At 54.6% G+C, this 14065-nt stretch overlaps 2 protein-coding genes and 1 non-coding gene across 3 annotated transcripts in view; 2 read left to right on the top strand and 1 right to left on the bottom strand.

The window, feature by feature from the left end:
* Nucleotides 1-7773, bottom strand: part of DDX54 (DEAD-box helicase 54) — a 15147-nt gene extending 7374 nt beyond the window's left edge. Inside the window, exons 1-11 of the mRNA XM_014448044.2 lie at nt 7565-7773; nt 5127-5256; nt 4716-4786; nt 4046-4234; nt 3838-3887; nt 2371-2412; nt 2158-2253; nt 1472-1593; nt 1329-1390; nt 1118-1249; nt 15-308 (exon numbers count right to left, since the gene is read on the bottom strand). Coding sequence (XP_014303530.2) covers nt 15-308; nt 1118-1249; nt 1329-1390; nt 1472-1593; nt 2158-2253; nt 2371-2412; nt 3838-3887; nt 4046-4234; nt 4716-4786; nt 5127-5256; nt 7565-7738 — 1362 coding nt within the window. The 5' untranslated portion in view covers nt 7739-7773. The remainder of the gene's footprint in view (nt 1-14; nt 309-1117; nt 1250-1328; nt 1391-1471; nt 1594-2157; nt 2254-2370; nt 2413-3837; nt 3888-4045; nt 4235-4715; nt 4787-5126; nt 5257-7564) is intronic.
* A 223-nt stretch (nt 7774-7996) lies between these two features.
* RITA1 (RBPJ interacting and tubulin associated 1) lies at nt 7997-13954 on the top strand. Its single transcript, XM_006106017.3, is given in 5 exon segments — nt 7997-8210; nt 8521-8653; nt 9080-9445; nt 12968-13324; nt 13326-13954. Coding segments are annotated over 3 exon segments (771 nt in total). The 5' UTR covers nt 7997-8210; nt 8521-8653; nt 9080-9143; the 3' UTR covers nt 13438-13954.
* On the top strand, nt 11162-11297 carry LOC111823932. Its single transcript, XR_002827041.1, has one exon. It is a non-coding gene; the product is annotated as a small nucleolar RNA SNORA58 (small nucleolar RNA).
* Nucleotides 13955-14065: the final 111 nt, after the last annotated feature.

Below are 14065 nucleotides of genomic sequence, written 5' to 3'. Positions count from 1 at the left end.
GCCGGTTTCCCCACCTGAAGGGCGGGCGTCGCGCCCTGTGTCCTCAGCTCCCCCCGGGGCTCAGCGCCCGCCGGCTTCTTACCCACGCGGTGCAGGAAGAGCTTGCCCTTGGCTGGGAAGCTGAAGTTGATGACGTTGTCCAGCAGCGGGATGTCCAGGCCCCGGGCCGCCAGGTCCGTCACGATGAGGGTGGAGCACTTGCCGTGGGTGAACTTGGCCAGGTTGATCTTGCGGGCCGTCTGGTCCAGGGCGCTGTAGATGTGGGCGCTGTAGATGTGGGCGCAGCTCACCCGCTGGGTCGTCAGCAGCTGCTCGGAGCCAGAACGGGAGGGGAGAGGGGAGAGGGGTGAGGAGCTGGTAGGAGAGAGGAGTCTGGGCCACCGCGGGATGCCATGACCTGGTGTAAGCCTCACCGTGGCTCTCCCACTAATGAGCTGCATGACCTTTATTTTCCTCGTCTATAGAACGGGGAGAATTGTTCCTGCTCTGTAGCTTTGTTAGAAGGATTCAATGAGCTAACACAGTGCTGAGAACTCGGCCCGGAACACAGGAAGCCCCGTGAGAGTGTTAACTGCTCTTTGAGAATTACTATTTCAGTCTCATTCATCAGAGACCCCAGCAGCTGCACGCAAGGAGGAAGCTCCGTTAAATGTATGACAAGTTAATGAAACCCAGTGAAGTGTGTCCTCAGAAAACAGACCCCAGGTGTGGCTGACCAAGGGAGGGGCCCCAGCAGCCTTTGGGGCACAGGAACCCCATGCTGTCATATGGAAAAACTCATCCAGTTGCTCACGTAGAATTGGGCACTGTACAAGGCATGCAGGCTACGCCTCATTTTTAAAAAATGAAACATATGGGAAAATTTATACAAAAGTGATAGCACGGCTGGGAGAATACTTCAACATAACCTGGGTGGAGGGGGTAGCAACGGATGAGTCAGGACTGGCCATGAGTGGATAACTGAGTACCTGGGAGTTCAATAAAGTAATAAGCCCTGGCCAGGCCCGTGGTCTGCTCTGGTGCTGCCCTCTGGTGTCTGCACATGGAAACTGCAGCCCCGAGCTAATGAAGGTGCAGGTGCAGGACCTGTCTTCCTCCGCCAGCCAGGCCCGCTCACCTCACTGAGGTATTCCGCGTGGTGCTTTGTGGCCACAAACACCACCGTCTGGTCCTGGGGCCGCACCACATTGCGCAGCAGGTGGAGGAGCACGGCGGCCTTGGTGTCCTCCCGCACGAGGAAGAAGGAGGTCTGCAGGGAGAGGGGCCGTGAGGGTGTGGCTCTCAGGGCCCTGCACAGAGGCCCGGCGAGGGGCACAGGCAGACCTCACCTTGAGCTGCTCGTTGAGTTTGGCGTCCACATCCAGCCGAATGAGCACGGGCTCCGTGAGGCCTGCGGTGGGCAGAGGGGAGTGGGGGGTTGAGTCACTGAAGGACAAGGCCCGGGCCCAGGCCCCCACCCGAGCTCACTCACCGGCCCGGGCGAACTCCACCAGCATTTTGGGCAGCGTGGCATAGAACAGGAGCGTCTGGTGGCCCCCCGGGAGGCGGCTGATGATTTCCTGCAGCTGCTCTGCAAACCCCATTTCAAAGAGCCTGGGAGGGCGGAGGGCAGAGTGCAGAGGGCAGAGGGCAGGACAGGTCAGGAGAGGGGCTTCCTCCAGTGAGTTCCCAACTTCAGCCACCCTCGCCCCCCCTCCCCCTTTTCCCATGTGGTCGATGTTTGCCTTGATTTTTCTGTCTGACAACTTCATTCTAAGCAATAATGACCTTGAAATCTTGGGTCTGATCTGTTCTGTTTCCTACAAATTTGCATTGAAATAAATGACAGCAGCCCTCGCTCTGGGTCAGGCACCGTTCTGAGTACTTTACAAATATCGGCTCCTGAGTCCTCACAGCATTCTGGGAGGCACATGCTATTTTATCCCCACCCTGCAGGCGAGGCCCCCCAGGCCCCCAAGACCCTCAGTGATTTGTCCAAGTTCACGGAGCTGGGATTTGATCCCGCCTGTGTTCTCAACTTTGTGCTACTTTTTCTAACCGTGATCCCGGTACACAGGTCTCTCCTGGCAGAGTCCTTCCTCCCAGCAACCGCACCTCCCTCTGATTTCCCAGCCGCGGCCAATCTGGACACTGCGAGGGGTGTACCTGCAGCCTTACCTGTCAGCCTCGTCAAATACCACGTACTCCACACTCTGCAGCTTCAGGTTCATCTCCACAGCCACATGCATCAGGCGGCCAGGGGTGGCAATGATTCTGGAAGGGGTGTGCAGGCCAGGTCACCCAGGGCCACCAGCAGAGCCCTCCTCTCACTCCCCAGACGTTGGCCATCTGGGAAGGGACCCCAGAGCATTACCCCCAATGCAGACTCACATGTCAGGGTTTTCATGCAGGGCTGAAAACTGGTCTTCCATTCTAGGGAGAAGGGCAGGAGTCAGCTCGATAGAACAGGTCTCTGTCTAGTCCCTGTCCCTTCCCACACCACATTCCCGGTGAGCCCCACTCCCTGACCCCAGACTTGCAACTGGGGAAAGGCTATTGCTGACATCCTAGGCCAGTGGTTCTCAACCTTCCTAATGCCGCGACCCTTTACTACAGTTCCTCATGTTGTGGTGACCCCCAACCATAAAATTATTTTCGTTGCTACTTCCTAACTGTAATGTTGCTACTGTTATGAATCGTAATGTAAATATCTGATATGCAGGATGTATTTTCATTGTTACAAATTGAACATAATTAAAGCATAGTGATTAATCACAAAAACAATATGTAATTATATGTGTTTTCTGATGGTCTTAGGCGACCCCTGTGAAAGGATCGTTCGACCCCCAAAGCGGTTGCGACCCACAGGTTGAGAACCACTGTCCTAGGCAAAGGCACTGCCCTGACAAGAGATGCAGGTTCAAACATTCAAAAGGACTCATACAACAAAGAGTTCCCCAAAGAGTGGGCTCAGCCTCAGAACCCACCTCACTATCTCCAGAGGCAACAAAGTTGCCTCTCACCCACAGCCTCCTAGCAACTACCCCTGGAACTGCCAGCTGCACCTCGAATCCAGTTTCTGGGATCTCTCTGTCCTTATTCTTAAACCTTTTGAGCACACACATCCCTAACTTAGTCGTCCCTTGGGACACCTGTAGGAGCCAGAATTCCGGGCCAGGCCTAGCCTGGGAGGCACTGCTCACAGTAACTAACTAGAGATAATACATTATAATGTAGGCAAAGAGCACTGGACAGCAAAACACGCAGAACTGAGTGACTGGTGACAGTGACACTGAGAACAAGGAGGGGGCTGCCCTGTGAGGGAGCCTGTGGAAGGGGGAGGGGCACAGCAGGGCACCCGAGTTCTCATCTGAGCGGTACTACCAAACCACTGCACGGCTCTGGGCCCACCACCGCCTCAGCTTGCTCACCTGTAAACAGGTGTGATGCCTGCCACTTCAGAAGGATGGTACCAGCACATCAGGAAAAATACATTTTGCAAATCTGAGCTATTACAAACATGCTTTGATTTGTGCACATTCTGCTTTAAACAACCCACACGTACGCACATTAAAACATACATCTGAGCTACCGGGTGGGTGACCCGGATGCACCAGCTGTCTTTCAGGAGCATCAGAACCTTCGCAATGTGCTCGTGTGGGAAATTCCTTCTCGTATGTTACTGCATGTTTCCTTATTCTTCACAAGCATCAGTCTTATTTTTTAGAATGTGCCGAGAACTTGCTATTGTTAATAAGCCACACAGGCACCTACATTCTGATACCCTGGAGGCATGGGGTGCGCTTGCACAGGGATGGGGGTGTGGGTGACCGTGGCCAAGGGCAAGAGGGTTCTTACTTGTCCCCACCCAGGATCAGGGCAGTCTTGAGGCCGGTGAACTTGCCCAGCTGTGGGGAGAGACAGAGAAAGATTGAGAGAGGGTAAGGGGGAGGTGACTCAGCCCCCTCAGGCCTCCCCACTGATTCCAGCTCAGCCTGCCTCTCCCTGCCCTCCCCACCATACCCCTCCCCCCTCCCCACGGTCCCCCTTCCCAACGCCGACACACCTCCTTGGTGAACTTCATGGTCTGCAGGGCCAGCTCCCGGGTGGGCGAGAGAATGAGTGCACGGGCCCCCGTCTGAGCGCTGCGGGTCTTGAGCCGCTCGAACATGGGGATAAGGAAGCAGGCTGTCTTGCCACTGCCCGTCCGGGCCATGGCCACCATGTCTTTGCCATCCAGGATCACGGGGATGGTCTGGAGACGAATGGGGAGGGGAGGGGCGGGGCGGGGTCAGCTCCTGCATCAGAGCTTCGAGTTCCCAGTGGAACTAGGGGACCTCAGTGAGGGGGAAGGGGCCTGTCGCCCAGCTCTGATCCCATTTTTGACAATGCTCATTTGCACACCTCCAGGGACGAGCAGCTCACCACCCCCAACTCTTTCCATGGTTTGAACATCCTTCTTCAGATTAAGCCAGACTCTACCCTCCCTGACCACTGTTCCTCACTGCACAGCCTCAGCAGGGAACAGCCTTAAATGGCAAAGAGACACAGGGTCGCGTCTCCTCTCTGCTGGGCCCAACTTCCCCGACCCGTGAAACAGGCAAGCTTGTGGGGCTTCAGAATAAGAGGGACAGTAGATGTGACAGCTGGGACAAGGGGTGTCTATCAAGAGGCTGAGAGAAGGCCAAGTCCCTCATCCCCTCCTTCCAACCCCACCAGCCCTGCCCGCCGCGTACCTTCCTCTGGATGGGCGTTGGCACCTTATAGCCTTTCTTCATGATGCCTTTGAACACCGGGTAGCTCAAGCCTGGGAAAGACACGGGAACGACCGGGGTGGAGGGAGCCCCCATGCACACGACTATTGCATCTTTTCCCCTCTGCTCTGAAATGCTATTGTCAGGCACTAAATCCCCAAATGTCTTGGCCTGTTCCTGCACCGGCATCGCCCGAGTCCTGCTCTAACTGTTCTCTCATTGTGTCAAGCCCGCTGCCCCCATGAGGCCCTGACTGGCTCTGAGACAGTGTCTGCTGCCTCAGTTTGCCCAATGCCTACCACAGTGCTGGGCCCAGAGCAGAGGGTGTAGTGACCCCCTGCTGCTACCCCCCACCCCCCGACACCAATTTCCCCAGATGCCTGGAGCACCCACCCATGGACTGGAAGCCTCCCGACTTCTTCTTCTTCTTGTTCTGAGCTCGCACCATCTCCCGCGTGTCCGGCTCCACGTCCGAGGTGCATTCCGAGGTGGGGAAGGTGGGCAGGGGTCTGCCAGGTCCCAGCTGGAGGGAGGAGCAGAGAGGCAGCATCACTCCAGGTACCATCAGACCACTGGGCAGGGAGGGGCTGTCCTGCAGCTGGTCTGCACCCCATTCTAGTCAATGACTCCCCTGCCAGGTCACGAGACGTCCCTGTTAAGGGCTCCCCTTTGATGGGGCCAGGACAGGGCGAGGGCAGAGAGTGGGCTCTGCAGACACACAGCCTGGTTTCAGTCCCAACTCTGTCACTTGCCAGCTGGGAGACCTCACACAAGGGACTTAATCTTCCCGGAGTCTGTGTTCCCACATCTGGGAAACGGGTGATGGGTGACGAGAGCATATGCCTCGCAGGGTGTTGTGAAGACTAAACAGGTAAGCGCAAAGCTCAGAACAGTGCCCAGCACAGAGATGGTGATATCATCATCATCATCATCATCATCATCACCATCATCATCATCATCGTCCTGGCCTGTCATTCCAAGCCCTGGAAATTAACTCTAGAGAGGCAATCGCAACTAGACCTTTCCAAGTTGTCCTGCCCTCCTCTCCTTAATCCCCTTTCTGACCCATCACCCTTACCCCACTCTGGTCTCTCTTGTGCCTGCCTCCTCTCTGCCCATCCAAGACCCCTTAGTCCCAGCACAGCTAACCCAGATGCCTCCTCTGGGGAGCCCGCTCAGACTACAGGGCTGTCCCCTTCCTCTCAGAAATAACAGGTATGGCCCGCTAATTCACTGTAATGATTGGAGCGCACACGGCTCTTACTCGAAGCCAGGTGCTGCTGCGTTCACATAGGTTAACACACTTAACCCTATGACAACCCTGGGAAGTGGGTGCTATTACTTTGTCATCTTACACAGAAGGAAACTGAGGCACAGAGGGGTGATGTGACCCTCCCAAGATCACACAGACAGCAAGTGGGGGGATCGGAGTGTGTTCTTCCCACTGTGGCCCTCTATGGTCCCTGCACCATCTAGGCAGGGCTGCAGCCTGTCTAGTATAGCCTGTGAGCTAAGAATGGTCACATACATTTTAAAAGACTGTCAAAAAATCAAACAAAAAAGACGGTGACCTTATAGGGCCCCACAAAGCCTAAAATATTTACCACGTGGTCCCTGGAGGAAAAGTTTGCCAATCCCTGTTCTAGGCACATAACAACCAAGTCCTGGAACACGCCAGGGCCCAGCATTCTACTGCATGACAGAGCATATAAACATGTCATTCAATCCTTTCCAGGTCTGTGAGGCACATGTCATCATCAGCCTTCTGCACAGGTGGAAACCTCTGTCTTCTGCAGATGTGGCTCAGAGAGGTTAAGCAACTTCTTCACTATCCCACAGCCTGTACAGGGCTGAGCCAGGGCAGAGCCCTAGTCTGAACCACATACATGGGCTCCTCTTTGGCATGTAGTACTCTGACCTCCTGTTCATTACCTTTAGCAGTTTCTCCACATTTACAGAGCACCTACTGTGTGCCAGGCTTTAGCCAGGCTGGGGAAACTGGGATAAAGTCTGGTCCCTGCCTTGGAGAAGCGTAGGCCTCTCTTCACATAAACACTCGCTCATCTACTTACCCAAAGCTATTCTGTGCCAGGCACCGGCTGGGCACAGTGCTGTGGGAAATAAGGGGCTACTGCCCTCCCTTCCCGTTTGCATACAGCTGGCATTCAATAGTAGAAACAGCACAGGCTCTGAAACCAGACAGTCCCGGGTTTGAATCCCGACTCCCCCGCTCACAAACTGAGGTTTTGGTCAAGTTCTTTTACCAATCTCGGCCTCAGTTTCCTCCTCTGGCAAATGGGATGACAATACATAGCTCACGGGGTGGTGTGATGATTAAATGATAAGGCTGGTAAAGCTTTAGCACGGAGCCTGGCACATAGTAGGCGGTCAACAAACCCAGGTTTAACTTATTACTATTAATTCCCCAGAGGTTTGGGGGCATCACTGTCCCAATCTACGGGCCTCGGTCTCCCCTTAATTCAACTTCTCAAAGGAACCCCCTAGTAAACTCTCCAAGTCAGAGCTTCAGCACCTGCACTTTTCATTGGACGAATGGGAATTAGGGCCCGCCCCCTGAGTAGGAAGTAGCCAATGAGAAGCGGGCATCAAAAGAGCCGACCAGGAAGGCCCGCAGGCCCCAGCCTTCGGAACAAGGTGGCTCCGGCCGCCAGGACTCGGGTCAGACCGGCGATCCTGCCCCCGATCCCCTGCAAGCTGGCCTCTCCCCACCCTGGGAAGTGCCCACTCCTCAGCCGGGGGAACTGCGGCCGCGGGGCGCCCACGGAGCCGGGAGTCGGGCTCCAACATGTGTCCCAGCCCCGCGCTCCCACCTTCTGCGCGCGGGTGTCATCTTCCGCCTGGACCTCAAACTCGCCGTCCTCCGAGTCGCTGCTGCGGGCGTGGGAGGCCGCGTTCCGGCGCTTCCGAAGCCCCTTCTTTTTCCTCCGCTGGGCCATGGCAGGTCGGGACCGCGGTCGGGCCGCCGAGTGCGACTCTGCAGCCATGCGGACCCGGCACTAAAGAACGGGAAGGGGCGGAGCTAGCGGGTCGTACCACGGCGTGGCGGGGGCGGGGGGGGCGTGGTGGGGGCACGGGCACCGCGTCTACCCGGCCCGGGCTGCGCCCCCTCCCCTGCCGCAGCCCCGGAGGCTGGCCGCGCCCACAGGACTCCCCTGCCCCGAGCTAGAGGCCCCTCTCCGAGGCCCTGGGGAGCTCGGGGCGGCCGGGCCTGGGAGCCCCCCCCCCCGGCGCGAATGGTTCGGGCCGCGCCTGCGGGACGCTGGCTGGTGGCTGTTGATGGGCGCGCGGAGCGCACGTCGCTAGGGCCCGGCTGTCCCCGGGAGTCGGTCCGCGCGGTGCCCGGGGCGGGACCTGGGCGGCCGGGGTTCCAGGATTCCGGGGTCCCCACAGAAGAGTCCAGCCCGCGTGGAGAGGGGCACAGGGTTGCAGCCGACGTCCAGGAGCCAGGATACTCAGGTGAGAAAAACTCAAGAATGCAGGGTCGCATCACCCACGGACACAGACGATAGTCCGGTGAAGGCCTTGGGGCGGGGGAAGGGGGGCGGTGAAGGCCTGGGGGGTGGGGGGGAAGAATTGTTGCAATACTTACAACAATACAGATAAATTTTTAAAAAAAGAATGCAGGATCCTGGGGCATCAACCTGGACACTGATTTGCGGGTGGGGCATGTGGGGCATTTGGGGGGCGTGACGCCCCTATGGTAGAATGGTTTCGTGCACAAGCTCTGGACTGCTGCCAGGTTCACATTTCGCTTCCTCTGTTTTAGCTTTGTAGGTGTGACTGACACCTGTGACGTCACCTTTTGGAGCCTCAGTTTTGTCGCCTGTAGACATAAAGCTGCTTCACAGAACTGATGAGAGGATTCAGTGAGACAGCGCTTCCAAAGCGGTTTGCAGGAGGTAGGCGTGAGAGTGACTGGTTCTTTCCTGCCCCGTAAATATATACAGGATTCAGACCTGCCCTGTCTTCCCCTCCCACCATAATTTGTTTTGTGGTTGGTGCCAAAATGGACACAAGCCCCATCTCTCCTTCATCCCTCTAGCATTCTGTAAATATTCATCGAGTACACACTGTATGCGAGGAATGCATATTCATTAAAAATGTGCCTGAAGCACATTTTTGTGACAGCTAAAAAAAAAGTCCAACATTGTGACAACTAAAAAAAAGTCCAACAGATTTCCGAAATGTCCCCTGAGGTTGGCAGTTCCCCTTTGAGGAGGACTGCTTGACCCTTTTGCCCTTGGGATGGGGACTTAAGAGACTGCCAGTCTTTCCCTGATGGCACTGCCGATGACAGAGGGATGGCACCCTGACCCCTTTCACAGGGAGCTCTGGAGGCATGGCCTGGTGGGCAGAGCATGCCTGCTGTCACCTGGCACCACGGGCAGCATGAAGACCCCTGTGGAGCTGGCCATCAGTGGGATGCAGACCCTCCACCGTCAGCACCGCTGCAGGGGCGGCTATCAGGTCAAGGCCAGGGCATCGTACGTGGATGAGACTTTGTTTGGCAGCCCTTCAGGCACCCGGCCCACGCCGCCAGACTTTGACCCACCCTGGGTGGAGAAGGCCAACAGACCCAAAGGAGTGGGCAGAGAGGCTCCACGGGCTTCGGGGGCCAATGGGAGCTGTGAGACCGCCTCCTCCAGGGGCAGTACCCCGACCCTCACCCCAAGGAAGAAGAACAAATACAGGTAACAGCATGGGGAGATGCACTCCTGCACTCGGTATTGCCACCTAAGTTCCTCTTAGAGCCCTGCTGTTCACATGCTGTGTGACCTTGGGCAAGCCCCTTGCCCCCTCTGAACTATAATTTTCTCATGTGGAAAGTGGGATTTAGTGGTTTTACTGAGAGGATTGAGTGAGGTGAGGTGTGTACTGTGCTGGGCACAGTAACCTGACACTTAGGAAAGCTCTTGATAAATAGTAGTGAGACTGGCATCTGAGGCCCAGAGAGGTCAGGATTGGCCCAAGATTACAGAGCCAGTTTGCATAAGATTACTGGTGTGGTTTGATCCATGAAATGACATAGATTTGCTGGTTTCAGATTTCAGCACGTCATTTTGAAAATGGTTCTTGCTGCATTTTCATGAACAAGTTAGAAAACCAGGAGCTGATGCTAATGGTTATAAAGTAACTAGAGGCCCAGTGCACGAAATTCATGCACTCAGGGCGGGCCCTCAGCAGCCTGCGCCCTCTCGTAGTCCAGGAGCCCTCTGGGGATGTCCCACTGCCAGGGAAGAGGGAGAGGTTCCTGGCACTGCCGCTCTGCTCGCCAGCCATGAGCCCAGCTTCTGGCACATTGACCACCAGGGGGCAGCTCCTGCATTGAGCATCTGCCCCCTGGTGGTCGGTGCACGTCATAGTGACCGGTCGTTCTGCCGTTCGGTCAATTTGCATATTAGCCTTTTATTATATACTAGTGCCCCAGTGCACGGATTCGTGCACATTGAAAGGAAATTAATTAGAAGGTGGCCTGAGGGGCAGGACTGGGTGAGACTTGCCCTGAAGCCAACCTCCTGCGGTCCCTCCCTTCCCCTCCCCGGCAGGCCACACTTGGGGCAGTGCCGTGGCTCAAAGGGCATCTGTGGAGTGAGTGGGGTCCCTCCAGCAGGTGGGGTCCCTTGGCCTGGCCTGCAGGGATTGGGCTGAAACCAGCTCTCTGACATCCCCTGAGGGGTCCTGGATTGCAAAAGGGTGGTTCTTGGGTGACACACCCTGGAATCAGGGTGTGTCACCCGAGAACTGCAGCTGCCAAGTCACCGCAGCTCGGCAGCTCCTATGTTGAGCATCTTCCCCCTGGTGGTCATTGCACATCATAGCTACCGGTCAGACAGTAGCTTAGCCTTTTATATATGTAGATGATGATTAGATTAGAATGAGATTATTGGGATTATTCCAGATTAATATCAACCCGGAAGGAGATATCTGGTAGTGGACCTCAGGGTTCCTTCTTGTTTATATCAGTGGTTTGGACAAAGACACAGGAGACTGGTGTTTTAATTGATTATGGCTGCCATAACAAAATACCATAGACTGGGGGGCTTACCAACAGAAATTTATTGAAGTCCAAGGTCAAGGTGCCCACAGGGTTGATTTCTCCTGAAGCCTCTCCTTGGCTTGCAGAAGGCCACCTTGTCACTGTGTCCTCATAGGACCTTTTCTCTGAGTGTGTATACTCCTGATGTCTCTTCTTAAAGGGACACCATCCCTATTGGATTAGGGGCCCACCCTCATGACCTCATTTAACCTTAATTACCTCTTTAAAATTCAACATGAATTTTGGAAGGTCACAAATCACTCCATAACTACTAGTTAATCATATTTAAGATCCATGCTGAACCAAGAGGGACATACTTTAGTCAAGAAAAGGAAATGGTGTCTATTTAAGGAGATAAAAATTCAACGATGGGCATACCCGTAGACCTTGCTTGACTGTGCTCATGGCCAGGCAGGGGGGACAGTGCATGCAAGAGTAATTGGGAGTTTGTGCTAGTTCTAGCCAGCCTATTCGGTGGCTGGATAAGTTGCATTACTTCAACATTTAAAAAAAAAAATTCAACGAGATAAAAGGAAGACTTGTTATTATTGTGTCAGGTTAAGGGCAACAACCTGACAAGGGTCAGGTTGACATTAGCAGCACTGACACCTACAACATGGCTGATGTAAATGTAGGCTGTATTAGCAGAAGTATGGTGTCCATGACAAGGGAGGTTACAGTCAACCCCATGCTCTCCTGGAGGATGGAGTCTTGTGCTGGATGCTGACGAGTAGAGGGTTTCACATGAGAAGGTGCATCAGACAGACATGTGTTTCCATCAGATATGGTTTGAGAAGTTAAACCAAGTAGCAAAAGGTTGACTTTTCAATTTGGAAATTTGAGCACCTTTAGTCCTGGTCTAAAACCATGGACCTCACAGTTGTGGGATTAATTAAAAAAAAAAAAAAGAATAATTGCTGAATGAATCTAATGAAAGATGAGAGGCCGAGAAGGCATATATATGTCTGATTCACTGGTTGAGAACTTGGTCCTTGAGCCAGGCTGGATTTGAATCTTCTCTCTTCCCTCCTTCTTGCTATGGGGCTTCACCCTCCCTATACCTCAGTTTTCATGTCTGTAAAATGGTATTATCAATCTCTCCCTCCTGTGGATGTTGTGAGAAGTAATGAGATAATGTATGTGACATGCTGAGTCCAGGGCCTGTAAAGCCCTAGCTGGTTTAGCTCAGTGGATAGACCCTTCAGACCCAAGGGTCCCGAGTTCAATTCTGGTCAAGGGCATGTACCTTGGTTGCAGGCTCCTCCCCAGCCTGGGCCCTGGTCGGGGCATGTGCAGGAGGCAACCAGATATGGTTTCCACCAGACATGGCTTGAGAAGTTAAACCAAGTAGCAAAAGGTTGACTCTCTCACATCAATCTTTCTCTCTGTCTTTCCCTCTCCCACTCTCCCTAAAAATCAATGGAAAAATATCCTCTGGTGAGGATTAACAAAAATAAATAAATATATCAGTAAATACTCAAAAATTCAAATCGGAAGGGCCAGGGGACTACAAAGGATTCAGCTTATGAGGCTCCTAGGAAAAAGGAAAAGTAGAAGCTAAAAGAAAAAGTGAAGGTTATAAAGACTAACATTGTATTAATTAGGGCTTTTAGTTGCAAGTGACAGAAAACTTATCCCAAACTGGCTTCAGCAGAAAAAGGGAATTTGGGCCTTACATAACCGGGGCTCAAACCATCATTGGGATCCTGTCTTCATCTTAGTGCAGCTTTCCCTCACACGTTACAGGTGAGATGCCACCAGCTGCTTTGCCCTTATATCCGCCAGCTTTTCAAGGTCAGGAGGCAGAAAAACATCTTTCCTAGTAGTTTCAGCAAAGGTCCTAAGGCAGACTCTGATTGGACAGAATGGGTCAGATGGCCATTCCTGACCAATCAGTGTGGCCAGAGGAGTGAAATATGCAAATTGACCAGGCCTGGGGCACATGCCAAGGAACAGGGGGACTGGGTGCTAGGCAGGGGCAAAATAGCAGAGATGGAGGTGGTGGTACATGAGGGGGCTGTGCCCTCACTGGGTGCCAGGCTGGGAGACAGGGACTTCTGGGATCTACCGGCAACCCTCTCTGCTGCTGCAGGTACCTGGCGGGGGTGGCGTGGGGTGGGCGGGTGTTAAGGTTGTAGGGTTTGTTCGCTCACTTCGTTTCTCTTCCCTTTGCCAGACTGATCAGCCACACTCCTTCTTACTGTGATGAGTCACTATTTGGCTCCCGACCCGTGGGCACCTGCTGGGAGGCCCCGTGGATGGTGAAGGGGGGTGCTTCAAAACTCCACACGCTCTTCTGGACACCCCCAGCCACCCCGAGGGGCCACCCGCCCCACCCCAGGGAGACCCCAGTGCGCACCATTCACCCATCTGCTCCCACGAAGACAGAGCCCAGGGAGGGGTCTGAAGCTGGGAAGGTGTCCAAGGGTGGATTAGACTCTCCACGCGCTCTGAATGTCCCCAGCACTGGCCGCCCACCCACCGGTGGCTCCCCCACGAGCGGGCCTCGGGATCCCAGGCCTTCGCATCCGGGGTGCCTTCCGGAGCCCCCTGGTGACTCCCAGGGCTCGGTCAGTCAGCGCTTCAGTGCCAGCTACGTCCCAGCGAGGGGGTGCCACCCCGAGACCAAAGCCCCCTTGGAAATGAGTTTCCCGGTCCTTTCATCAGGTTTGCCCACAGCAAGGGGAGGCGTTTCAGAGGATGGCACAGGTGGGGGGCTCCTGGGGAGACCCCCAGGTGTCGGCGAGGCACTCACGGCGGCAGGCACGGTGAGGGTGGTCAGGGACACCCTCTGTCCTGACAACCTCTGGTTCCCTGCTGCCCCACAACGTGGATGTGAGGGCCACCCCTTGAGAGGCCTGTTCTAGTCCCGTCGTAGCCACATGCTGTATCGGTGCCAACCCAGGGATGCCCCCCATCACTCCCACACATTGTCCTGCCGCCAAGTATGAATAAATGGTGTGGTCGCCAATCTGGAGGGTTCTCCCCCCCCCCCCCCGAAGCCCCCCTTTAAGCCAAACTTCCTGCTCAGGATGAGTTTCCAGCCGAGTCTGGAGGCCTCAGAGTTTTCCCTGGCACGGTGTCCAGGTGATGTGTGGGTGGACTTTTTATTTTAATGATCATGTATTTATTTTCACGTATTAAATATGTCAATAGTCACAAAGCCATGACTTTCACTATCTTTTTTCCTTAAGGGAAAAGCCGATGTTGGGCCTGAGTTGGGTTAAATAACGTTTAATGATATAGCAAGGAGCACAGAAATGGTGACAGTGGC

Source organism: Myotis lucifugus, unplaced genomic scaffold (assembly GCF_000147115.1).
Source record: "Myotis lucifugus unplaced genomic scaffold, Myoluc2.0 scaffold_751, whole genome shotgun sequence".
In the NCBI taxonomy this organism is placed as follows: domain Eukaryota; kingdom Metazoa; phylum Chordata; class Mammalia; order Chiroptera; family Vespertilionidae; genus Myotis; species Myotis lucifugus.
Note: the sequence above shows the minus strand (reverse complement) of the source record. Positions and strands in the feature narration are given on the sequence as shown.